The 27,296-nt window shown below is 46.1% G+C and overlaps 1 protein-coding gene across 1 annotated transcript in view; it reads right to left on the bottom strand.

The window, feature by feature from the left end:
• LONP1 (lon peptidase 1, mitochondrial) overlaps positions 1-27,296 on the bottom strand; it is a 48,500-nt gene that overhangs the window by 18,055 nt on the left and 3,149 nt on the right. The window contains exons 2-10 of the mRNA XM_058163242.1: positions 24,765-24,853; positions 22,054-22,173; positions 21,133-21,361; positions 20,843-20,904; positions 18,589-18,718; positions 18,338-18,421; positions 5,528-5,748; positions 4,464-4,602; positions 2,398-2,576 (exon numbers count right to left, since the gene is read on the bottom strand). Of these exons, the coding sequence (XP_058019225.1) occupies positions 2,398-2,576; positions 4,464-4,602; positions 5,528-5,748; positions 18,338-18,421; positions 18,589-18,718; positions 20,843-20,904; positions 21,133-21,361; positions 22,054-22,173; positions 24,765-24,853 (1,253 nt within the window). The remainder of the gene's footprint in view (positions 1-2,397; positions 2,577-4,463; positions 4,603-5,527; positions 5,749-18,337; positions 18,422-18,588; positions 18,719-20,842; positions 20,905-21,132; positions 21,362-22,053; positions 22,174-24,764; positions 24,854-27,296) is intronic.

Below are 27,296 nucleotides of genomic sequence, written 5' to 3' on the forward strand. Positions count from 1 at the left end.
ACAATCCGGGTTCGTGTTTTACCGACCTCGGAAGGATGGAAGGCGGAGTCAACCTTGAGCCCCATTAGGACTGAATTCCAGGCTGTGGACGGAATCAGCCTGCAATACAGCATTCTAACCACTGTTCCACCAAGGATCCTATTAGTATTAGATCTTCAAGTGTGAAATTTGCTGGTAGGACCGAGCATTCAGCAACAGCTAAGACTTAACTCCCCTGAAACATTGGTCACCATTTTGAAAAAGACCAAAGGTTCTGATTTTCGTTTGCTTCGGAAAAGATTAAGAGCTATAGAGAGAGTCAAAAGTCTGTTTACAAAATCCGATTACATGCAAGACCACGTAGGTGCAGATAGTCCACGACTTATGACCACAACTGAGCCCAAAATTTCTTTTGTTATGTGAATCATTTGTTAAGCGGGTTTTGCCCCATTTTACGACCTTCCTTGCCACAGTTGTTAATTGAATCCTTGCAGTTGATAAAGTTAGTAACCCAGTCAGAGCTGAAGAAGCTTCTTAGATAAGAAGCGAAACGTCTTCAAAGAAAAAAACAAAAAAATCTAATTGCCTTCTGAAAAAGCACTTTTGGGTTGAGGATTACTTGTATTGTATATTATAATACAGATGATTCCGATGATTTGTAGTTCCAGAAAAAAAAATATTATTATGGACAAGGCGTTGTTAACTGTTTAAAATTATGCAAAGTTTTCTCCATCTCAAGTAGAGTCAACTTCTCCTTGCTTGCCATTCAGGTCGCCATGATTATTTATATTACCTAAATATCCATGCACAGGCTAGAGAGACATTTTCAGCTGGAGAAAGTAGGTGAGTGCCCAAGGCAGGGGTCGGCAACTTGTGGCTCCAGAGCCAGAAGCGGCTCTTTGGGCCTTCTGCCAAGGCTCTCTGTCCCATCACTGGTTGGCCCTGCCCCTTTAATTTCTTTTTTGGATTCCAGCCCAAAGTAGCACGAATCGAAGGCTGCCATACGCGCAAATGTGGTATGAAGACAGGTACAGGGCAGCTTCGCTCCTGCACTCTCCTACCCCCCCTCTTGTAACCCCCTGGCTGGCTGTGGATGAGCCCACTTGAGGAGAGTCTACCTGTGCGTGTGCATGTCCCCAGCTCAGCCACACCTGCCCCGGGCATCCTGAGAGGAGGAGGGGGAAGAGGGTCACCGGAGAGTGCAGGAGCGAAGCGGCCCTGTACCTGCCTTCGCGCCACATTTGCACATAAGGCAGCCTTCGCTTCCTGCCACTTCAGGCTGGAGTCCAAAAAAGAAATAAGAGGGGCAGGGCCAACCAGTGATGGGACAGGAATGGAAACTCCTCACTTTGAAATGGCAATACAAATCCCCAAGATAATTACTATTTATGATGTATAAGAGAGAGAGTAACGTATTGCTTTGCCAATTCACGCGACTTCCTAATATGCAATTATTACACATTCGCATGAACTTTTCAATTGCCTCAACAGAGTTAAAAGTACACCCTCAGGAAAGACACATGCGTGTTCTCTCTCTCTCTCTCCCTCTGCGCTCGGTTGAAGAGCTGCCGGGGGTGGGCGATGACACGGCAAGGCGATGGCCGGAGCATTAGTGCAGGAGAGAAGCTGTGCCCTGTTAAGACCCTCCTAAGCGAGCAGCCACCCACCCCGCGCATGCCCTTTCTGCACTTTGGCACTTGCTTGAGGAGGGTCTCCCTGCACATGCTAACGCTCCCAGCTCAGCCACAGCCAGCCAGGGAGTTACGAGAGGAGGAGGGGGGAGGAGGAGGGCTGTCGCCCAAAGGGAGCGGGACACACACACACAGACAGAGAGAGACACACAGAGTGATACATAGAGGGGGTGGGAGAGGGGAAGAGAGGGAGAGATACTGAGGGAGAGAAACAGAGGCGGGGAGAGACAGGAAGATAGGGAGAGGGACAGACACAGAGATACAGAAAGGGGGGGGGGCGAGACATAGAGAATAGTTTTGTAGCTGGGTAGGTGTGGCTAGGTGGTCATGTGACTGGGAGTGAGTGACATCGAGTTGGCCACGCCCACCCAGATTTTGTGGCTCCCAGTGTGTTTTTTTTTCTGTAGGAAATGGGTCCAAGTGGCTCTTTGAGTGTTTAAGGTTGCCGACCCCTGGCCCAAGGCGTGGTGAAAAAAACCCAGCGGGGCATCCATGACAGCGTGACCAAAGCTGTTCTTTATGCACATGGCAGAACTTCAATTGCTGCCTAACAAATGCGCTCCTTTTTTGACCATGCCCCACAGATAGCTCTGCACACCAGGAAGCTGAGCTGCTATGACCAGAAAGAGAAGGATTTGATAGTCACTCCCCACCCCCTATGCCCACCCAGCATTACAGTTCTAGTACTTTGGACAAGCCCTGCCAAGGAAGCCTGAGATGCACTCACCTGTGGCCCTTGATTTCTGCCACATCCGTCATGCCACCCACGCTGAAGCGGAAGTACTCCCTGTTCAAGGCACGAGCAATAGAGCGGGCAATGCTGGTCTTCCCAACCCCTGGAGGGCCGTAGAAACAGAGGATCTTGCCTTGCGTGGATCCTCGCAGCTGGCTGACAGCAATGAATTCCTGGGTCATACAAGCAAAAGGAATAGAATAGAATAGAATAGAATAGAATTTTATTGGCCAAGTGTGATTGGACACACAAGGAATTTGTCTTGGTGCATATGCTCTCAGTGTTACATAAAAGAAAAGATACGTTCATCAAGGTACAACATTTACAACATAATTGATGGTCAATATATCAATATAAATCATAAGGATTGCCAGTAACGTTATAGTCATACATAGATGTGTGATTGACACAAGTGCTGCTTGTCCCGCTTTGGCTAGGAGAGATTGGAAAGATAAAGGTAAAGGTTCCCCTCGCACATATGTGCTACTCGTTCCCGACTCTAGGGGGTGGTGCTCATCTCCGTTTCAAAGCTGAAGAGCCAGTGATGTCCGAAGACGTCTCCATGGTCATGTCGCCAGTATGACTCAATGCCAAAGGCGCACAGAACGCTGTCACCTTCTGACCAAAGGTGGTCCCTATTTTTCTACTTGCATTTTTTACCTGCTTTCGAACTGCTGGGTTGGCAGAAGCTGGGACAAGTAACGGGAGCTCACCCCATTACGTGGCACTAGGGATTCGAATCACTGAACTGCCGACCTTTTGATCGACAAGCTCAGCGTCTTAGCCACTGAGCTAATTGAATTGAATTGGATTTCCTTGAATTGGAAAGATAATTGGAAAGATAAACCCAGGGATTTCTTTTTAATCTGCTGGTCAGTGAAAGACCTGGAGGAGTTAAAAGCAGGGTCACCCACATGCGTTTGTTATGAGCCTTATATCACATTCTGAGCTCTCAGCCCCATAAACAACATTTGTTACACAGGTCTTAGCGTGAAGCGCTTTAATGCAGGCTAGAATCTCAGCACGAAGTGAACTAAAGTTTAAGTCAGCACTATTTGCTCCCGCTGCACAGCTGATTTTCAAGGGTCGCACAGCTGCTTCCGGATGCCGGGAAACGTCAGCCGCAGCTCTGTCACTTCTCCAACTGCATGTCGGCTCCGCCTCTGCAGCTGGGATTTGCGTTCCTCTGTCCGTGCTGCTTGCACACCGTCCCATGAGTTCAGTCCTTGTATAACCACACCCTCCCAGTCGGCAGGGCATCCCCTTCCTCCCTCATTCCCCCCGCCATGTATGGCAACCCCGAGATGGCATGCCAGACGCTCGCCATTTCGGGGGTTGACACCTTATGCCTATTTTCTCCACCAGACTTCTCCAGTTTTACATCCTTATGATATACTTTAATCTGCCTTTCTGTTGTGACCCAGGTTCCTGGACCCGGACTCCTGGACTCGGATGATTCAGAAAGTGAGGGAGAAGACCTGGCAAGCCCTGCTTCTCTTGGGCCCTCTCCCTCCCTGGCACCCACTCAAAGGGAGGAGGAGGGCCGCAAGGCCTGATTCTCTGGAGCCTTCTTCTGATTTGGCAACGCCCAAGAACAGTTTTGGAGTGATGCAAGACTGCAGACGTGATCGCGCAGCAGCAGAAGCAGCGTTGGGATAAGCCAAGGAATGATGGACATCTGCAGAGACTATAAATAGGAGGTGGGACTTCCTGGTTTTTTGTCTTGGACAAAGCAATGAATTTGCGCGGGCAAACTGTTATCAATGGAGGGAAGAATATATTCGTGAGTAATTCTGGCCTTATCTATAATTTCCTCGTTATCTCCAGAAACTTGGCAGGCCCGTGGGTAGACGTGGCCAGGACATTTATCTATGTAAATAAAGTAGAAGAGGAGGCCTTTGACTGACTCTTTGTTGGGAGTATTGGGGGAGGGAAACAGAACACTTTCCAAGGAATGGGGGTAGAAGACGGTCAAGAGTTCTACTTGCTAAAATAGCTCTCTAAAAATTCTAGCATATTGAGCTGGGAGCAACATATTAAACCACCAGAAGGGACCTTACCAGCACTCTTTTCTTCACATCCTCCATGCCATAATGATCCTCCTCCAAAACTTCTTGGGCTCTGGCCAATTCCAGGTTCTCCTCACTGCATTTGCCCCACGGGATGGATGTCAGCCAGTCCAAGTAGTTACGGGTGACACTGGCAGAAACCAAGAGAGCATCAACATCAGAACAGCTCAGGAGAAAAGCTTGCCCAAACCACACTTTCTTCATAACGTCCCTCGACTCCCTCTAAAATTATACTTACTTACATGGAAATAAATTTAGTATAGGTTGTCCTTGAGTTATGACAGTAGTAGAGTCTGCCTATCATGGTAATAACTTGTGACTGTTATAAAACATCATTTTTTATGGTGATTGTTACACTAAGCTTATTTATCTGGGTCAGGAGGGGTGCTTAAGGTGACATTTGAAGGTGATCTTCTGTGCTTAAGAGATAGGCCATGTATAATTGTAGCTACAGGAAGTTCTCATTCACTTCCAGTTTGCAGCAAAACCACACCCATAGTAAACCACTGCTTTGCTTAACAACCAGGGATTCACTTAATGACCAGTGATTTACTTAATAACCATGATGGGCAGGCTCAATTATGGTCATAACTCAAGCACAGCTTGTATGTGTGTGTGTTTACATATAAATAATGAAATAAGTGTGATGAACAACATTGTGGACTTTCTAGTACTCCTTTTGTATCACAGTAACACTGCTATTTGGGAATGTACAGTGCTATATTTGGGGATGTAACCACTGTATGATGGGCTGTTAGTTTTATGTGTGTGTGTGTGTGTGTGTGTGTGAGGGTATACACGCACACACATACCACAAGCAGTGCTTGAGTTATAACCGTAACGGAGCCTGCCCATCATAGTTTTTTACACATATACACACATAAATAACACTCCTAACAGCCCACCATACTGTGGTTACATTCTGAAATATATATCACTGTTACTGTGATACAAAAGGAGTACTAGAAAGTCCACACCCTTGTTCATCACACTTATTTCCCAATCCTGAGGAGGTGACAAAGAAACCGCAGCTATGAGCCAAAGTCTCAACTTACTTGAATTCCGAGGAGTGATTATCTAAAAGGCCTAATTTGTTCAGCTCCTCATCGATCACATCCATGACGTGTTTTGGAACCACCAGCCCTTTCAGGCGTTCTCGGAACTTCTCCTCAATGGCATCTTTGTCTTCCTTTTCCAGGCCCAGCTCCTTCTTGATGATCTTGAGCTGCTCTTGCAGCAGGTACTTGCGGTGAGTTTGCTTGATCTTTTCTTCCACCTGGTGATGGAACAAAATTGTAGCTTTTGTAGCAGGGATATCAAACTCAAGGCCCAGGGGACGGACCTGGACTATGGAATGCTTAGATCTGACCCACGGGGCTGCCTTGGAAACAGTGGCCGCAGCCCTCCCAAGCTCCCTTTGGGCTGCCAGAGGGTTGCAAGAGGTCGTTGCAGCTGGAAACAGAGTGATGTTGAATTGGCCACACCCACACTGGCCACACCCATTCCCCTCCCACCCGATGTCAAACACAACCCTAATGCGACCCTCAGTGAAATCAAGTTTGACACCCCTGCTTTAGACTTCCTTCGGGGCAAATGCCCGAGTCATCAGCATAATCTCAAGGTTCTCACGCGGTTCTCAACTTGTGCAACTCCCCTCAAATGATAACAAAGATGGGGAAAAAGCAGCTAAAATATTGGACCGACTCCTCCATGGGAAGACTCTGAAACTCATAGGGCTCTGGAGACATTTTTTCCTCATTCTCTTGCAATATTATAAAATTTCATAGTCTTAAATCGACAAAAGACAAGAAAAACACAGAATCTGTGGCAAATTTGTAAGAAAATGTAGGTGCTGCTGCCTTAACTTGAAACTAGGCATAATGCTTGCAGATGGTTATCTGAAGAAAATAGTTGGCATTGTGGAGAAAGCACTGAGATTATGAACGACGAGAGGGGTCTCCAACCTTGGCAACTTTAAGCCTGGCAGACTTCAAGTCCCAGAATTCCCCAAAGAATTCCCCAAAAAGTTGTAGACCCCTGATCTAGGACAAAAGAGATTTTAGCCTTTGTTTCTTCTGTGAGAATTACAGACCCCGTACTTAACATCTACAACTAGAAGAAAGGCCAATGTTCCCCCATCTTGAGTGCCAAAAGAGTGCAGCTTCTCTTCCCTGGAATCCACATACCGCTTATCACAAATAAATCATTTTTAGATATGCTCAGCAGCAGGATAAAGGATGGCCTACTTTGACTCAAAACAGCCAATAAATGTGGCTGCCTATTTATTTGATTTTTTAAAAATTATTTATTTATCTGTTTATTTATTTGTCGGGGGGATGTATGAGGGACACAGAGGCCCACACAACCATGAGGCTGGCTGGCTGGCTGGCTAGCTGGGTGGCAGTACTAATAATTGTTAGTACTGTTGTGAAGGTTCCGACAGATGCCCTAAATCAGGGATCTCCAGCCTTGACAACTTGAAGACTTGTGGAGTTCAACTCCCAGAATTCTGGTGTCAAGGTTCCAGAAATACCTCTTCTGTGTAAAAGAAACTCGGAGGCATTTCTTTTCCAGAGTTCTTTACTAGCATGAGGAGACTGGCACACGATGAGTGCAATTCCAAAACTGAATTTCCGGATTCTTTTCCCCAGTTATACAAACCCCAAGAGTCCCACCCCCCTGACCCCTTTGATGGTCACATGGTCCCACGTTCTCCCAGTTCATTCGAATATCTTCTTGCCACTCTTCCTTGCCGACCTTGACCGTCTGAAGAATGTTACCATACCCCTCAGCCCCCCTTCTTCCCCTCAGGGGAAAAATGTGGCAGCGTCTGGAAACCTAAAGTCTAATATGGTTTCCAGGCCTGACAGGCGTCCCCTTGAAAAGAAGCTATATCCTAGGAAAGAAAACAAAGAGTCGATAAAGAAGAGTGTCAGTGGTCCACACTTCCTTCTACCCCCTCCCTCCAAGAGGTTTTTAGGTTTGTCAGGAAAGTGTCGTGAAATTGTTTAATCAAATTGTCCGCATTTACTTTCCAACTTTTGACCCAAGTAGATTCAGATAATGGATATCCCTTCCAGTGGACTAAATATTGTAATTGACCTCTGTAGAGTCTAGAGTCAAGAATTTTCTTGATTTCATAGTGGGTTTCACCTTGGATTATCAAGGGTGGTGGGGGAGCGGCAGGTTGAGGTCTCAGACCAGACTGTCTAGCAGGTTTTAATAAGCTGGTATGGAATACCGGGTGTATTTTCCCCAACATTCGAGGGAGTTTGAGTTGGACGGTAACGGGATTAATAATTTTTACAATGGGGAAAGGACCCAAAAATTTTGGACCGAATTTTCTGCTGGGTATTCTCAACCTCAGATACTTAGTAGATAAAAAGACTTTATTTCCAATGCGAAAAGGGGGTTGAAGGGAACGGTGTTTGTCAGCTTGGGCTTTGTAATTCCGAGCTGTCATAGCTAAGGCCTTTTTAGTGTTTTCCCAACCTTTCTTCAACGAGTTCATCCAGTCCGTTAGGGAAACTGAAGTGGGGGGTTGCACGGGGAGTTCAGGCATTGGAACGAAGTCCATGCTGCTGGTTACTTGAAAAGGAGTTAACCCCGTGCTGCTGTGTACCGCATTATTATATGCAACCTCTGCAAATGGTAACAAGTCGGACCAGTTTTCTTGTTGGTAATTTACATAACATCGTATGTATTGTTCCACCATCGAATTTAATTTTTCAGCCGTTCCGTTAGTCTCCGGATGGAATCCAGAACTAAGTCCTTGAGACGACCCAATGGACCGTAGGAACTCTCTCCAGAACTTGGCTGTGAATTGAACACCTCTGTCGGATATTATCCTTTTAGGGACTCCATGCAGTCTGTAGATGTGTTTGAGGAAGAGTTTTGCTAATTTTCTAGCCGAGGACAATCCGCTGCACGCAGTGAAGTGGGCCTGTTTAGAGAACAAGTCCACTACGGTCCATATCACTGTATTTCCCCCACTTCATGCGCGTTATGGCGGCGCTCTGAGACTCCGCGGAGACGGCGGCTAAGAGTCCTCAGGCCGCAATGCTGTTCTATGGGCTGCCAGGCTGCCTGGTCCTCGGCTCCGGGTATGCGATCCTTCCGGCAGCCGAGAGCGAGGTCTTTGGACCTCATTGAGCTCTCGGCTGCTGAGTACGGAGCCGAGGTCCTCTATAGCAGCGGACGGCTGCCATGTTGGGGGCGAGCCAGCCTGACTCAGCTGTTTGTCGGCCGTTTCGCCGGCGATGTAATCAATCGGCTGAGGCGGCCCAACCATCGGCGGCGGTATGCTGGTATGCGGTGTGCTGAGTCTTGGGTGTTGGACCGCAGGTAACATCGGTGACTGGAGTGGGGCCTGCACGGGCATGATTATTGCCCCCCTACCCTGCTCTTCTCACTTCAAGGCCCGGAACATGGCCCGGAATATTCTTCCCCACTGCTGACTTTTACCATGGCCTGCCTAGAATGCCGTAATTTTATCTACGGCTTACATCTTAGGTCGTGTTTTCCATCGCCGACTGAGAGGTGGCTTGGCCTGGTTAGGTACAACAGCGGCACTGTGCTGGACGGCAATGACGGCACTGACGGTACTGGTGACATAATTTCGTCCTGATTAGCATGCCTCACGGGTTTGTCCCATGATGGTACGCTGCCGGGAACCCAAGGGATACTAGCCCGGCTACTGACTTTCCCATCTTTGTAGCCGAGGAAACAACCAAGGGGAGGCTACTATGCCAAGCCTTGGTTGTCTCTGGACCCATTTTGGACTTTCTACGGACTGATTAACATCTCTGCCCGAGTGGCCAGTAATATGCCTAACATCGGGTTTGACGATCTACAGGTACGACCAGAACATCTTCGCCGGTCAGGAATGGACATCTTGTCGCTGTTAATGGACTATTTCCCATGAGATACTCATTCGAACTCGACAACTGCGAGGTTCCCCGCCTCGCAGGAATGGCCTCCAAACTATCAAGGGCCTATTTAACGAAGGGTCTTGGGACCCAGAGAGGTGGCATGCCAAGAAGAAGTTGTGGGGTTTTTAAATAGTTTTTAAATAGTTTTTAAACAAGGGTTTTTAAGGGGAGGATTTGGCGGGTGGGGTCAGAACCCGCGGGAGGATCCAGCCCCTGTGCTAGTTCGCGACACTATTCCATCTTGTCTGAAGGCAGGGGGGGAGGACGTTCCAGGTTTAGAGGGTTACTCAATCTGTACGGTAAGTGGGAGAGGCAGATATGGCGGGGGGGAGGGGCCGTATCGTGTTGAGGGAGCACGTTCGATGTTTGAGAGCGATCGCGTGCTCCGGCCCCTCAGTCCCGACCTGCCTCGGTGGCCATGATCCTCAGAGCTTGGACCTTGGCTGATGTTATGTAATGCTCGGCCCGTGGTTAATAAGGCCCCCCTGATTTGTGATCTTATCCAGGGGGAGCCCGCGGACCTTATGGGTATTACGGAAACCTGGTTGGGCCCAGAGGGGGGGGTCCCCCTTGTCGAGATGTGCCCGCCAGGTTTCCGAGCATTCCATCAGCCGAGGTCCAAGGTAGGTGGGGGGTGGCGGTTGTCATTAGGGAGGATCTAGAGCCGAGGAGACCACTGTTCCTCAGATTGCCGGCTGTGAATCCTCTATGTGCGATGGGGCTATAGGAATCAGTTGGGCTTGGTGATCGCACTGGCTCCTTGCTACGTGACCACAGCCCTGCCTGAGCTGTTGGAGGTACTCGCTGCTGTGGCGGTGAAACCCCAGACTTATAGTCATGGGGGATTTTAACCTGCCATCAGTTGGCTTGTCATCGACGGCAGCTCGGGAGTTCCAGGCTTCCATGACGGCCTTGGACCTGATTCGAGTAAATGATGGCCCTACGCACTCGGGGGGAGGCACGCTGGATCTGATTTATATCTCTGGGCAGTGGCTTAATGATCTGGTGTTAGATGACTTAGTAACAGAACCAATGTCATGGTCGGATCATTTTCTCCTTCGCCTAGACTTCGAACCGCCATTCACCACCGCAGGGAGACGGAACCTATACGGTGGTTCCGTCCCAGGCGCCTGATGGACGAGAGGTTCCTGACGGAGCTTGGGCCATTCCTGAGGAACTGGCCCACGGCACGACTGAGGAACTGGTCACGGCCTGGGAACAGGCCGGCCGGGCCTTGGACCGTGTCGTGCCTTTGCGGCCTCTGACCCGCGGAGATCTCGTCCGCCCCTTGGTACTCCGAGGGGCTGAGGGAGATGAAGCGTCAGAGAAGACGCCTGGAGAGCACCTGGAGGTCCAGTCGCTCTGCTGATCGACACTAGTTAGGTCCTATTCTAGGACCTACCTAGTGGCAATGAGGAAGCGAGGCGTTTACGCCCACCCTCATTGCGTCGGCAGATAACCGCCCGGCCGCCCTGTTTGGGTGACCCGCTCTCTCCTACACCAGGAGGTGCGGATGACCCGTTGCAGGGACGAGCCGAGAGTTTAGCGGTTATCTATACGATAAAATCGCTCAGCTGAGGGACGGTCTGGACCAAATTGGGATGATCCAAGCGAGGAGAGGAGGCACGTCTTGTTGAGTCTATTTGGGATGAGTTTGACCCTGTGGCTCCTGAGGACGTCGACAGGTTGTTGGGGAGGCTGCACGGCACGACATGTTTACTGGACCCGTGCCCTTCCTGGCTGGTACTGGCCACTCAGGCGGTGGCACGAGGCTGGCTCAGAGGATTATCAACGCTTCTTTATTGGAAGGGTTTTCCTGCCGCCTTGAAAGAGGCGGTGGTGAGACCCCTCCTTAAGAAGCCCTCCCTGGACCCAGCTATTTTGGGTAATTATCGTCCAGTCTCCAACCTTCGCTTTGTTGCGAAGGTTGTAGAGAGTGCCGTGGCGCGACAGCTACCCCAATACCTGGATGAAGATGTCTATCTAGACCCGTTCCAGTCCGGCTTCCGACGCGGATACAGCACGGAGACAGCTTTGGTCGCATTGGTGGATGATCTCTGGAGGGCCAGGGACAAGGGTTATTCCTCTGCCCTGGTCTATTAGACCTCTCGCGGCTTCGATACCATCGACCATGGTATCTTGCTGCGCCGGCTGGGGATTGGGAGTGGGAGGCACCGATATCGGTGGTTCTCCTCCTATCTCTCCGACCGGACGCAGACGGTGTTGACAGGGGCAGAGGTCGACCGCGAGGGGCCTCACTTGTGGGGTCCCGCAGGGGTCGATTCTCTCGCCCCTGTTGTTCAACATCTACATGAAGCCGTTGGGTGAGATCATCAGTGGTTTCGGGGTGAGATACCAGCAGTACGCTGATGATACTCAGCTGTACTTTTCCACCCCGGGCCACCCCAATGAAGTTGTTGAAGTGCTGTCCCGGTGTTTGGAAGCCGTACGGGTCTGGATGGGGAGAAACAGGCCCAAGCTTAATCCCCCCAAGACGGAGTGGCTGTGGATGCCGGCATCCCGATTCAGTCAGCTGCAGCCGCAGCTGGCTGTCGGAGGCGAGTTATTGGCCCCAAAGGATAGGGTGCGCAACTTAGGCGTCCTCCTGGATGATCGGCTGTCGTTTGAAGATCATTTGACAGCCGTCCCCAGGAGGGCCTTCTACCAGGTTCGCCTGGTCCGCAGTTGCGCCTTCCTTGATCGGGATGCCTTATGCACAGTCACTCATGCCCTCGTTACCTCTCGCTTGGATTACTGTAATGCTCTCTACATGGGGCTCCCTTGAAGTGCACTCGGAGGCTTCAGTTAGTCAGAATGCAGCTGCGCTGGTGATAGAGGAGCTACCCGTAGCTCCCATGTAACACCGCCTCCTCAGACTGCACTGGCTGCCTGTGGCCTTCGAGTGCACTTTAAGGTGTTGGTTACGACCTTTAAAGCGCTCCATGGCTTAGGACCTGGGTACTTACGGGACCGCCTGCTGCTACCACATGCCTCCCACCGACCCGCACGCCCCATAGAGAGGGACTTCTCAGGGTGCCGTCCGCCAAACAATGTCGGCTGGCGGCCCCAGGAAGGGCCTTCTCTGTGGGGCTCCCACCTCTGGAACGAGCTTCCCCTGGTTTACGTCAAATTCCTGACCTTCGGACATTTCGTCGCGAACTGAAGACCCATCTTTTTATTCGCGCGGGGCTGGCTTAATTGGATTTTAAAAGGGAATTTTACCAATTTTAAATGGGATTTTAATTGATGATGATTTTTAATATCAGGCTAATTTTGAATAAGTTTTTTAGGGGTATTTAAATTGTGTATATTTGTATTGTTGTTTTTATTTTGCCTGTACACCGCCCTGAGTCCTTCGGGAGAAGGGCGGTATAAAAATCAAATTAAATAAATAAATAAAAATAAATAAATAGGTGGGAGTTCAACAATAAAATCCATGGCAATCTCTTCCCAGGGTCTGGTGGGTTCGACTACGGGTTGTAGGAGTCCAGGGGGTTTACCCGGTCTGGACTTCATGGTGGCGCAGGTAGCACAGCTCCTGACATAGTCTTCGATATCTGATTTCATTTTCGGCCACCAGAATTGTCTTCTAGCCAAGTGGAGAGTTTTTAAAAATCCAAAGTGACCTCCTAGGCGAGAGTCGTGGCTTCTCTGTAGTATTGGCAACCGCATAGCGACGGGTACATAAATTTTGGTGCCCTTCCAGGGTATCCCATCCCTTAAGGTGAGGTCTGGCAAGTTTGCTTTAAACCAAGCATCGTCAGTGAGTGCTGATTTTAAGTCCGCTAGCAGTTTATTTGGTGGGATGTTAGTACTGCGGCGTGATCGCGGTCGAGTAAGTGCTTGGCTGGCCGGTTCGCTATCGGGATCATCGCGTGTATCCCCTCTTCGCGTTGGCTGTCAAATTGTGGTTTCCTAGATAGGGTGTCAGCCAGTAGATTTTGGTCGCCTGGGATGTATTTGAGGGTGAAATGGAAGCGCTTGAAAAACTGAGCCCATCGAACTTGTTTGGGAGAAAGTTTTCGGGTTTTAAGTATTCGAGGTTTTGTGGTCCGTCCACACCTCGAATGGTTCTTTGCCTTCAAGGAAGTGTCTCCAGGAGAGGAGTGCCCAGCGCACTGCAAAGGCTTCTTTTCCCAAACTGCCCATCTGCGTTCAGTGTCCGGTCAGTTTTTAGACGTCTGCGCAGGGCATAAGGTTGTTCTCGGAATTCCGTTGTAATAAGACAGCGGCTATTGCTACATCACTTGCATCAGCTTGGACCACAAAAGGTTTATTTGGATCCGGGTGTTGAAGAATTGGTTCCACCAATTTCAGGTGTTCAAAAGAACGTTGGCAGTCCATTGTCCAAGGTAGGGGTTGGTTAGGTTTGGGTTTGGCGGGTAATGGCCCAGTTTTTAGTAATTCTGTTAATGGTAGAGCTACTTCTGTGAAAGAAGGAATGAATTTGCGGTAAAAATTTGCGAATCCCAAGAAACTTTGAAGTTGCTTACGTGTGCATGGCGGTTGCCAGTCCATCACTGCTTTTACTTTACCTGGGTCCATTTCGATACCTTTGTTTGATATCCGGTAACCTAGGTAGTCTAGGGATTCCTTATGGAATTCGCATTTGGAAAGTTTGACATATAGCTTGGCGGCTAGGAGCTTTTTAAGAACTTGTCTGACCAATTTGATGTGCTGTTCCATATTGTCTGTGTAGATAAGAATATCATCTAAGTAGACAAGAACCCCATTGTAGAGATGGGGGTGCAGGGTTTCATTAATTAGTTGCATAAAAACAGCTGGAGCCCCTTGGAGGCCAAAGGGCATGACACGGTATTGGAAACTACCCAAGGGGCAGTTGAAAGCCGTTTTCCATTCATCACCTTCCTTGATGCGGACCCGGTAATAGGCTTCCCTTAAATCCAATCTGGTGAAAATTTTGCCTTTTGATAGGTGGTTCAACAAATCGTGCATAAGTGGTAAAGGGTATGTGTTTTGTATGCAAATCGCATTGATATTTTTGAAGTCAATACATAATCTAAGCGAACCATCTTTCTTTTGTTTAAATAGCACAGGCGCAGCTACAGGTGATTTTGCTGGTTCAATGAACCCTCTGGCTAGGTTAGTGTCAATGTATTTTCTTAGTTCAGACATTTCTGCTGGTGTCATTGAATACATTTTGGGTTTGGTAATTTTGCCCCGGGTGCAATTCAATTGCGCAATCAGTTTGTCGGGGGGGGGGGTAAGAGGTTACATTCATCCTCGCTAAAAACATCTGATAAATCCATGTATGCTTTAGGGGTGCATGGTTCATTAGGAGATGGGTTGGATATGGTGGTTGGTGGTTCCTCTGGTGGTCATTTTGGATAAGGTTTTTTTCGGTAGGGGGAATTGGGTCTAAGGGTCCGAAAGTCCATATAATTTTCCTGAATCCATCCTCCCATTTGATTGTGGGTTCCCATTTGTCCAACCAAGCTAAACCCAGGATGATGGATTCTGAAATTTTGGGAATTACTATGAATCTTATGATGGGCACCAATTTCTAAGCGAACCAGTTGTGTGATTTGGGTCGCTGGAACGCCACCAATCAAGGTTCCATCTACTTGGTGGAATTTAATTGGGTGTTTCAAGGGAAATGTTTTTATACGGAGTTGGGCGACTATGGAGGTTGAGATTAGGCATCTGGTGCATCCTGTGTCCACAATAGCTCTAAATCTTTTGGCCTCCTCCTGGAATTATTAAGTTTACTTTGATAGCAAAGGAGGAATAGGTGCACTCACCATTGGGTCGTTTTCTGCTTGGTTTGAGTCGTCAGGAGGCGAATCAGATGACGGAAGGTCAGTAGGAGGTCTATGGCTTGTCTGCAAAGCGACTGGTATTTGGATTCTTTCGAGGGGTTGCGTGGTCGGGTAGCAGTTGGTGGCGATACTGTGGGAGGGGTGTTGGGGCTAGGCAAACTGGCCCGATGTCCTAGTTTTCCACAACGGTAGCATTTGATTATTGTTGAAGGCTGAAAGGTGGAGGTGTGGTTGGTCTGGAGAGGATCTTGTAGGTGGTCGTTGTGGAGTTGTAGTTGGTGATTGGCTTTGGAGGGTTGAATTCTCTGTCCAGAGCGATGGACACGTTGTACCAGTCATTTAGTTGTTCTGGGATTCCTCTGGTGGAGCAGGCTTTTCTGATGTTTTGATCAATCGCGTCTTTGAAGTAGTGGAGAATAATTTTCTGGCCAATGTCTAAGATTGCCAGCAACTCTTCTGAAATCCCATACAAATTGTTTTAGAGCTTGTTACCTTGTTTCATTGTTTTAAGGTGGTTTCACATTCTGCAATTAGGTCATCATCTTGAAACCGGTTGCGAAGCAGTGCCATAAATCCGTGAACATTGTTTAGTTCTGGTGCATGTTCATTGTATAGCTGAGCTATCCACTCTGAGGCTAGCCCCACATTCATACCATCCGTGATGGCGTTGATTAGGCTTCTTTCTGATGGGTATTGATGTCTATATTGTTCAACGTAAGCCTCAATTCTGCTGAGAAAGTAAGCCAGGTGGTGTGGATTCCCATCAAAGGTTGGTTTGAAAGGGGGGGGGGGTGCAGGGGGGGTTAGGTGGGTTTAGCTGGCCTGCTTGGTTGAGAGGATTTGGGGCGGGGCCGTTGCTGTTGTGGCTGGTTGTTGAGCTGAAAAGGGGGGTGGAATTCCCCCTGGCTGCTGAGAAGGAAGTCCTTGAAATGCTTCAGCTGATGAAAGAAACATCGGCGTGGGGCCCCCAGGAAAGAAGGGTGCTGAACTGGCTGGTTGCCATTGGTATTGGATCCACCCTTGTCCAGGATAAAACGCCCAGCCAGGAGGAATAGAAGCTGCTGGAGGCAGCGTAGGCCTCTGTTGGCGGGAAAGGTCGATTGGAGGGGGGAGTTGCGATTCCCCCCAAGCCCCTGGTGCTGCCTGAACTCCCTGCCGTCTGAAAGAGGGAAAGGAGGTCCTCCTGCGTTCATCGGAATGGCTTCGAGGTTCAGTAATTTCTCTCTCTCTGGTGGGAGGGAAGGTGAATTTAGGCTGAGCTAAAGGCTCTTGAGGTGGGTGGTCTGAGCTTACGCGGGGCCTCACTTCCAGACGCTCGAAAGTTTCAGGGAGGTCTAATAGGGACTGGGATTTCAGGGGGTTTCTCAGGTCCCAATCCAGTGATTCTCCCGATTCTCCAGGTTTTACTGTCCTCCAGTGAGGTTGAGAAGAGGGAGGGGGCTCTCCATTCCGCCCCGGGGAAATGTTTTCTCCCGACTGGCAGCTTACCCATGAATCAGAGTCCTTGGGCCGTGCTCCAAGCTGACAAGCAGGCTCTACCACTTCGGGGCTTCGAGTCCTCTCCTCCGATGGGAAATAGGTGACTTCAACTAGATCGTTAGATTCATGTTGCAGTGCCCCTTCTACGCTTTCAACTTGCTGCTCTTCCATCTTCACTGGGTCTTTGCATCGCTGTGGAGGTTGCGGAGACTGGGGCCCAGCACCCCTCTAACGGGCCCCCTCTGAGAGGAGGAGAGGGTACCGTTAGCAAAAGAAAGTTATGAATTTTGGAATAATGTCAAGGTTCCAGAAATACCTCTTCTGTGTAAAAGAAACTCGGAGGCATTTCTTTTCCAGTTCTTTACTAGCATGAGGAGACTGGCACACGATGAGTGCAATTCCAAAACTGAAGTTCCGGATTCTTTTCCCAGTTATACAAACCCCAAGAGTCCCACCTCCCTGACCCCTTTGATGGTCACATGGTCCCACGTTCTTCCAGTTCATTCGAACATCTTCTTGCCACTCTTCCTGCAGACGTTAACACCATCCGACCTTGACCGCTTGAAGAATGTTACCATACCCCTCAACCCCCCCATCTCCCCTCAGGGGAAAAATGTGGCAGCGTCTGGAACCCTAAAGTCTAATATGGTTTCCAGGCCTGACAAGCAGCATGTCAGCGTGTGAGGTCTGCTCTGCCGCAAGTAAGTTACGTCTCAACTTTGACCCTGTTTCCCTCCTCCTCTCACAGTCTGTGTCATAAATCGCATTCTCCAACAACAGCAGATCACAAACTGGCTTTGGTAATCTGAGATCCAACCTTGGAAGAATGTATGCGTGGAATGTGCTCCCCCCCCACTTGCTGCCCATGGCAACTCGAGAGCAGACAAAAGTACTTTGCTAGTTGACAACTGTACTGTTAGAATTCCCCTTCTTGGAATTCTTCAGCTTCTGGAATTTGTATACTTTTTGTTCTGATAATTTTAAAACTTTTAATCCTAAATTTATTCTGATCTATTGAAGATATTGTATATCACCAGACCCTCCTCTCCGAGGGAGATGGACAGTTAAGAAATTTAAAGTATAAATAAATAAGCAAGGAAGTAAAGCAAAGCAACAAAAATACCTAATACTCCTTCCTCCTCCTATTTTCCCCACAACCAAAATCCTGTGAAATGGGCTGAACTGAGAGAGATGGAGAGGGAGAGGGAGACTAGTGCAAACTGACCATATGAGTAAAGGGCCGATATCTACATTGCTGATAGATACACATCTGGTATCCCAGAGGCCAATTCCAGCAGAGGTTCAGAAGAACTACTAATCCCAATGTTAAAAGAACCGCTGCAGGGTAGACTATGGCATTCTGGGTTCAAATACTCATTTAATCAGAAAATTATTTGGGTGCCCTTGGGCCAGTTATTCTTAATTTGTTTAATTTGAAAATTACCATAAACATCAACAATATTGTTTCTAGCCAAATCACAGAGATCACCTACTTTAGTTAAAATCTGGAAGGAAAAGAAGCAAGCTGCACATATTTTGAATCAAAACAAATCCATCCTTGTCCCAAACTTTCCTCGTCCAATGCCTGCTAATTTCCATCTCACTACAGGGGGAAGGCAACAAGTTCTTGAAGAAGACAAGAGGAATCTTCATTTTTTCCTCCTTGCAGCCTTACCTCCCGCCCAAGTCGCTGCTGAAGCTTGCTCAGCTCGTACTCTTTCTTGAGGAGAGATAGTGCTTTGTAGAGGCGTTTTGGTATCTAGAAAAAGAGAAGAAACAAAACAGATTCACGTTCGGGCCAACCAGTGCGCTCTGGGCAGCTGTGCCACCCAAGCTGTCACCGTTTAAAGGGTGGTGAATTATTCCCCGTTGCTGAGTCTCATCGAACTCAGCATATTGGTGGTGTGGCAGTCTCTTCTCCCTCACATTTGTTTCTTCTAGGACGTCCTGAAGCTCATGCGATTCAGCTCCGGTCAAAGCTGCGCCCATGTCACTCAAGTAGATGGGGTTGTCAACCACCCTTTGCCCTGCCTGCATCATCTGAAGCACAGATTCTCTGCAAGAACCAAATCAAAGCATAAGTCAAAGGAAGGATGCATCTAGCACAGGGGTGTCAAACTCAAGGCCTGCAGGCCAGATCCGGCCCGCGAGGTGCTTAGATCTGGCCCATGGGGCCGCCCTGGAAACAGCAAAGGTGTGCCGGTGTGCAGTGCCTCTGCCAGCAAAAATGGAACCTGGGACACGGCCCTCCCAAACTCCGTTTTTGCTGTCAAAAGGTTGCAGGACGCCGTCCCAGCCGAAAACGGAGCTTGTGAGCCCATTTTCGCTGGCAGAGTGCTCAGGCCACCACAGGCGCACTGAACACGAGTGACGTCAAGCTGGCCATGCCCACCTGGGCCACACCCACCCCGGCCCCCTGATGTCAAACATAACCCTGATGCAGCTCTCAATGAAATCGAGTTTGACATCCCTTATCTAGCAGAACATTACAATGCTTTCTTGTGCAGACACCAAAAGAAAACCACGCAACAGGTCAGAACCCTACCTACAATCCATCTTCCTTGCTTATCTCCACAATCCTCTGAAACCACACATAGTAGTTGTGACTTACTACATGCCCATAGTTTCTTTTGGTGGTTGAACAAAATGCACTTATTTCCTGTCTCATTGTTTTTCAAGTAATACCATGTTTCCACGAAAATAAGACCCTGTCTTAAAATTTTTGAACGCTGAAATAAGCGGTTGGCCTTATTGCCATGCGCTCAAAAAGCCCGATTGGGCTTATTATCAGGGGATGTCTTATTTTGGGGGAAACAGGGTAGTATGAATGTTTGGGGGATGAAAACCGCTCCATAGGTAGCACTCAACTTAAATCCACAATTGGGACCCTTTTTGCTAAGCAAGGTGGTTCATGCTTGATAAGTTAAGTAGCTCATGCCTGATTTTATGACTTTTCGTGCCCTGGTCATTAAGCATATAACTGCAGTTGTTAAGTGAATCTTGCGGTCATTAAGCGAATCCAGCTTCTCCCATTGATTTTCAGATGCTAACTGGAAAAATGGCAAAGAGTATTCACATAACGACGAGGCGTTGCAACCGTTCCAAAATACATGTTAATTGCCGAGTGCTCAAATTTTGATTATGTGACCACAAGGATGCCTCGGTGGTCGTAAGTACAAGGACCCAGTCGTAAGTCACTTTTTTTCATTGCTGTTGTGGTCGCTAAATGAATGGTTGTAAGTTGAGGACTACCTTATAACCATTGTTTAAAGCAGGGGTCTCCAACCTTGGTCCCTTTAAGACTTGTGGACTTCAACTCCCAGAGTTCCTCAGCCAGCTTTGCTGGCTGAGGGACTCTGGGAGTTGAAGTCCACAAGTCTTAAAGGGACCAAGGTTGGAGACCCCTGCTTTAAAGTGCATATTACAGGTGGTCCTCAACTTACAACAGTTCATTTAGTGACCATTCGAAGTTACAAACGGCACTGAAAAAAGTGACCTATGACTGTGCTCCATACTTTGCAGCATCCCCCATGGTCATGTGATCAAAATTAAGATGCTTATCAACTGACTCCTATTTATGACGGTTGCAGCGTCCCGGGGTCATGTGATCCCCTTTTTGTGACTTTCTGACAAGCGAAGACAATGGTGAAGCCAGATTCACAGAACAACTGTGTTAGTAACTTAACAACTGCAGTGATTCACTTAACAATGGTGGTAAGAAAGGTCACTTAACAATTGTCTCACTTAGCAACAGAAATTTCAGGCTCAATTGTGATCCTAAATTGGGGAGTACTTCTATTATGAGCCTGCAGCCAACAGCTACGGACAAGGAAGTGGAACTGCCTCCAGATTAAGGAACAGAGAAGGTTTATCCATTAGATGAGGCAGGATTCTACTTTAACTCAAATTGCTGTTAAATCCCACGCTGGGCATGCAAGAGACAGGTCCCTGATTTGTGTGGATTTCTTTACTGGGCTATTTATACTTTGCTATTATTTACAAATCCCAAAATTACTAAAAACAAAAATGTCCACCAACCATCATCTACAAGCTACCCAAGAAAAATGACTGCATTATAAACTGATCTTTACCTTCCTAAGTTTACGGTGGGGAAAGATCTAAGGGATGCACAACAGGGGCCCCTGCATCTGCCTGGGTCTAGGGAGGAGAGAAAGCATACCTGTAAAGTGGATTCAAGGCAATGATGTCCCGGATGGTCTTAACAATTTCTGCCGTCAGAGCCTGCAAACAAACGGTACGAACAGATGAATACTGGAAGGGAATCTCCAAGTATAAATCTGTATTTGCCCATCTCACAGGGCTCCACGTGTCTGCAAGAGAGAATCTTGTGTGTGTCCTGTTTGGCTAAGACAGGATTAATACATGCAGAAGGTGGTATCCTTGCATTCTCAGCTACAGATTCAGGTGGTTTCCTTCCAGAAAGAAGTCCTGCTAGGTCCCCTCACTCACTTTGACCTCTTCCGAGACCTGGAAATCTTCATGGACCACATTCTCCACTTCCACCATGAGCACCTCGCCTGGAGACACCTGGAAAGGTTCCAGCACCACTTCAACATCTTGTTGCTTTGTCTCTGGTCGCTCATCCACTTCTTGCTTAGAACGCCTCTGTTTCTGCCGGGGTTTCTTCTTGGTCTCGGTCTCCTCCAACTCCACTTCCATCTGCTTGTTGATGCGAATTCTGAAACCCCAAAGAAGGAAAATAATAACGGATTGGTAAGAACGGGGAACCCGCTGAAAAACTTTTTTTTTTTATGCAGAAGAGGTTTTTCTGGAACCTTGATACCTTATCTTTTAGGCTCGATACAAAGCATGGCATTTCTGCTTGAAATACTAACATGGTTTAAGGATTAGGGATGTGCTAAACTTTCTACAGATCCAAAGATAGATTCAAGTGGCCATTTTTTTTTTAAATGAATATCTGCCCCCATCCAGAAGACATGCAAAGTTACCGAGATCTTCTTCATCAATATAACCGGAGATGGGCTGCTGCTGGTTCAGACCGGTTCAGGCGAACCGGTAGTTCCGACCACCGGCTGGGCCAGCCCACCCACCCCGGGACTAGCCTGTCCTATTTATCACACTCTCTGGCTTTGTTCTCTGCCCACGAAGCCCAACTGATTGCCGTGCCTCACCTGCTCTACTCACCGTGGCTGCCTGAAAAGATTGGCTGTGTGTTTGAAGCTGCGCGAAAGCGACGCAGCTGCTCACATTTCCAGCGAACCGGTTGTTAATGTATGTGCAGCCCACCTTTGAATATAACATCAAGTCTCTACTGCTGAACGACATTTTTCCCACATCCATCCGCCAAGGTATAGCAACTACACATAAATGAACAAGAAGGAAAATCCAAGAATTGTAGAATGTATTTACCTCCGGTGTCCCATGACAATCATCCGTAATCTGTCACCCAGGTCCTGCATTTCATGGATCTGGACGAAAGTCCCCATCTGATAGATTTCATTTAGATTTTCCACCACATCTGATTCATTGCTGACAAAAAAATGTAAAAGTAGTTATTCAGAGACATTGGTGGAGAAAGAAGAGAACTCAATTTCAGAAAAAAAACCAGTCTGTTTTAATATTAACTTTGGAGCAAAGGAATCTGCTGACAAACTTTTTTTTTTTACATCTTATTTTGACACATAAAACTTTAGGCTATAGAAAAGAATTTCCGGTTTTAAATAGCATTCTCCGATTCACTGGGGAATCTTTGAAAAATAAGTAATTACAGGAAATGTAGTTCCCATCACCAATCTCTTTCCACTTATGACTGTATGACTATAACTTGTTGCTGGCAATCCTTATGATTTACATTGATATATTGACCATCAATTGTGTTGTAAATGTTGTACCTTGAATAACGTATCTTTTCTTTTATGTACACTGAGAGCATATGCACCAAGACAAATTCCTTGTGTGTCCAATCACACTTGGCCAATAAAAATTCTATTCTATTCTATTCTACAGGAAATGGGAGATTCTTTGAAATTTGTCATCTTTTTGTGACATCTAAATGTACTATCCATAATTACCACACATCCATAGAACAAGGTTCTTACTGACCTGCTATAAAATAATCCCAGACAGTATTCTGGATTAAATAATATGGCAGCGTCTGGAAACCTAAAGTTTAATGTCAGGGTTCCAGAAATACCTCTTCTGCGTAAAAGCAACTCAGAGGCATTTTTTCTTTTTCTCAGAGTCCTTTACTAGCATGAGGAGACTGGCACACGATGAGTGCAATTCCCAAAACTGAAGTTCCGGATTCGTTTCCCCAGTTATACAAACCCCCATAGTCCCACCCCCCTAACCCCTCTGATGATCACACGGTCCCACGTTCTTCCAGTTCATTCGAGTAACTTCTTGCCACTCTTCCTGCAGACGTGAACGCCATCCGACCTTGACCCTTTGAAGAATGTTACCATACCCCTCAACCCCCCCCTCCTCCCCTCAGGATAAAAATGTGGCAGCGTCTGGAAACCTAAAGTTTAATATGGTTTCCAGGCCTGACATAATAATTTAATCCAGGACGGGTTAAGAATACAGGTAGTTCTCGATTTACGATCACAATTGAGCCCAGAATTTATGTTGCCAGGCGAAAAATTTGTTAAGTGAGTTTTGCTCCCATTTTACTTTACGTGCGACATTTGTTAAACGAGTAACTTCAGTGGTTAATTTAGTAACAGGGTTGTCAAGTAAATCTTACTTCCTCATTTTCTTTGCTTGTCAGAAGGTCACAAAAGATGATCACATGACCCTCGGGAGACTGCACCCTCATAAATATGAACTACTTGCCAAGCATCTGAATGTAAATCACATGACTATGAGGATGCTGCAACAGTCATAAGTGTGAAAAATGGTCATAGGTCACTTTTTTCAGTGATGTAACTTCAAACGCTCACTAAATGAACTGTTTTAAGTGGAGGACTACCTGTAAATCCTATATAAGAAGTTAGGCAAATTCAAAATCATAAATATATTATTTGTAGTTTGACCACATCCCCAATACCAAATATTGAATGCTGGTGTTGGAGAAGATTCCTGAGAATATTGTGGACAGCCAAGGAAACAAACCAATGGCCCACTGAACAAACCAACTTAAGAGTTACTCTACTTCAGCTCTATTATGTGAAAACCCAACTCCTTGGAGAAGACCCCAGTGCTAAGAAAAGCAAAAGGAAAGAAAGGAGGAAGACTAGCAGGAAGGTATGTGGATTATAGTGGTGACAGAAGCACCTTTGGGACAGCTGAAGGACCAAGCTAGGAACTGATCATCATTGGAGAAAATCTATCTATGAGGTCACTAAGAGTTGACAATGACTTGATTGCAATGATCAATCAATCAAGTCCCCAATGGATGCTGCCCCTTGACAGCTATTTTATGATCATAAAATTTCACAACTGATCAGGGACCCAAACTTAGAGATACTAGAATTTAGAATTACAGGTAGATCTCAAGTTACAAACACAATTGAGCCCAAAATTTATGTTGCTAAGTGAAAAAATTGTTAAATGAGTTTTGCCCCATTTTACGGTTTTTCTCGCCACATTTGTTAAATGAATCACTGCCGTTCTTAAATTAGTAACGCAGTTGTTAAGTGAGTCTGGTTTCCCCATTGACTTTGCTTGTCAGAAAGTCGCATAAGGGGATTGCATGACTGGGACACTGCAACCGTCATAAAGTTGAGTCAATTGTCAACCATCCAAATGTAAATCACGTGACCATGGTAATGCTGCGATGGTCATAGGTGTGAAAAATGGTCATAAATCACTTTTTTCCGTGCCATTGTAACTTTTGTCACTAAAAGAAGTTGTAAGTCAAGGACTACCTATATTTCATATTAAATTGTATAAGTGGGAATTTTTGTTAACAAAATTTCAGATTTTTGAATTCCAGCTAAGCAACAGCAGAAGCTGTATTTTAAAACACAGTAATTTACAACAGTTCTGCAATGGAACCAGTTGTCTTTTTATTTCTAAAATGAGACAGAGAATGTGTCCTTTTAAATTGGCCTTCAGAGCCAACTTAGCTGATCTTTAGAGAAAACATGATATAAGCATGTTAAAAAATTACAACTTACCTGTCATCCTTTTTGAGAAATACACCTGCATATGGCTGGGCAAGACTTACTTTTCTCCTCAACAGATCAACCAGTTTTTTGTTTTTTACCTATGAATTAAGATAGTCTTAATGAATGAGACATTCATTAACATGTTTTAAGATAGACTTAATGAATGAGACATTCATTAACAGAAGAAGAGTCTTGATGATGAATCCCAATACACCAGCCTTCAACAAGACCCTTCAAAAATAAATTATAAACCTTAATTATCCATATTGTTATGCCCCACCTGGAATGCAGGGTTGTACAACACACTCTTTCCCTCCTTTCCATGGGTCTGTCCATTAACCAAGAATACCAATCTGGGTTCAACTATTTAGCAGTCTGAGCACTTTACTCAAAATAGCTCTAGTGAAATCACCCCAAAGCATCCATGAAATCTCTTATCAATTTTGGCCCAAAAACATTACACAAACTCCTCCAAGAGTTTGTTTTGCATACATTTCACATATATGGCCCCAGAATATAAATATAAATATATCTCAATCATATATTCCATTCTTTTTCATCCTGCAAGTGTTGAAACCATACCCCTTTAGATTCTTTAAGGTAGCTGTATGGAGAAAGATTAAGAATCAAGACCAGATTAGCTTTTTATTAGCTAAAATTACTAAAATGGATGTTTGAGAAAGAGAAGAGTTCTAATCAAAGGGAAGATGAACCAACAGAAGGAAGGAGAGGCATAGGGCATGGGATGATGTCTCTAACAGTGTCTCTAAGCTGCATTCAGATGTGATGTTCTCAACTTCCATTGCAGAATCACTTACTATTTCACAGAGCTCTCAGTGACAGAGTCAGGTGAGAAAGAATGCCAGGTAAAATGAAAATAAGACATATGGTGTGTCAGCTACTGCCTTATGCTTGCTTGGGCTTCACTGAAGTGACAGACTACCACGAACTTTGGAGAGGGGGGCATGCTCGGGAAACGAAAGTAAATGCTGTTATCTCCTCGAGACACTGCCCCAAGGCCACCCAGCTGTAAGGTCTGACATGGCGCCTCCTGGGACACCAAGTATTTTCTTCTTCCCTGTTTGGTATGTAACTCTCCTTTTTAAAACTTTTTTAAAAATGTCCCCAATTCTTTTCACATCTCAGCCCATCCCTGTCATTAGTTTTTACCATATATCTTCATATATGGAGTGACTATTTATCTTCTCCATCCTTCTCCACCTCTACAAGTATCTCTCCTGACACAGTAGTCAGCTAAAATTGGTTCCTACTTAAGTGTGTAGTATCCTGGTATGTACCAAAGGAGCTTTCATTTTAAAGCTAAAGGCTTCCTAATCAGAAAGTCAGAAAGTTTAGTTGCCTTTAAAACGAAAACATCTTTGGGAAAACCATGACCTGAATGAATGAGAACCTCCCTAGACATATCCTGCAAAATGTAAAAGCTTGGAGGGTGATAGATCAAGTGCCTTAAGAACTTTTGCAACAATTATGCCAATGCAGAATTATCTTATGGAACTTAATGATGGCTATTAGCTGATATTTTTTCCATGAAAAATAACTTTGAAATTACTGCAATCTGCAATCTTTCTACATTTAGGAAAGCTCATGTCTTTTTAAAAAAATTGGAAAACTATCTTAAAACAAACATTTTCCAAGTTGCTGGTAAGGTCAACGAAAAGCCAAATATCAATGCTGGTGATAAATTCTAGTTTTAAAATGAAAGGCTTCACTCAAATAAGATGATGAAATATGTTGAAATCTGAAGCAACTGGCTAACCTGTTAGTCATATCCTTTGGCCCAGAAATAAACTGGAAACCATGAAATTGTGTTGCGATTCTAACATTAAAAACTTATAGATACTGTAAGAATCTATTTTCAAATCTAAGTAAGCCTACTATGGCTCTACAGTTGAAAAACATGGTAGAAATGAATACATATCCTGGATATAATTCCTTGAATTTGGAATATCCCCCTTTCATTTTCACGTTACTGTTAGTCAAAGTATCTCTGATGAGAAAAAGCTAAGAAGAGCTGACAATTTTGGTATAACCCTGAACATATTTGAAAACAGAATTCTGAAGCATTGCCAAGGCCACAGCTGTTGCTACATTTGTACAGAAAGAGAACAAAATCAAGGTTTACAATCTGATTCAAGGACTGAACTGTCAAAAGAAATTTAGTACGTAACTGCAGTTTATGAACTATCTCAAGCTAAAGCAATGGCTAAATTGACAGAGGAAATTAGATTCTTAGAATTTTTAAAGCCCTAAAACAAATTTAAACTGCAATACCAACATTGAATACTCAAAACAAAACATCCTAAGAAATCTATTAAAACAAATTTGTCTGAAGTGGTGTAGGGTTTCCTGCCTGGGCAGGGGGTTGGACTAGAAGACCATCAAGGTCCCTTCCAACTCTGTTATTACTATTAAATCTGTCATAACCTATCAAAATTATGAAATGGCATTCAAAATCTCTCAACAGCAAGAAACTGAGTCAGATGTTTGACAGAATAGAATCCACAAGAATTGTGCTTTTTA

Source organism: Ahaetulla prasina, chromosome 1 (assembly GCF_028640845.1).
Source record: "Ahaetulla prasina isolate Xishuangbanna chromosome 1, ASM2864084v1, whole genome shotgun sequence".
Classification (NCBI taxonomy): Eukaryota; Metazoa; Chordata; class Lepidosauria; order Squamata; family Colubridae; genus Ahaetulla; species Ahaetulla prasina.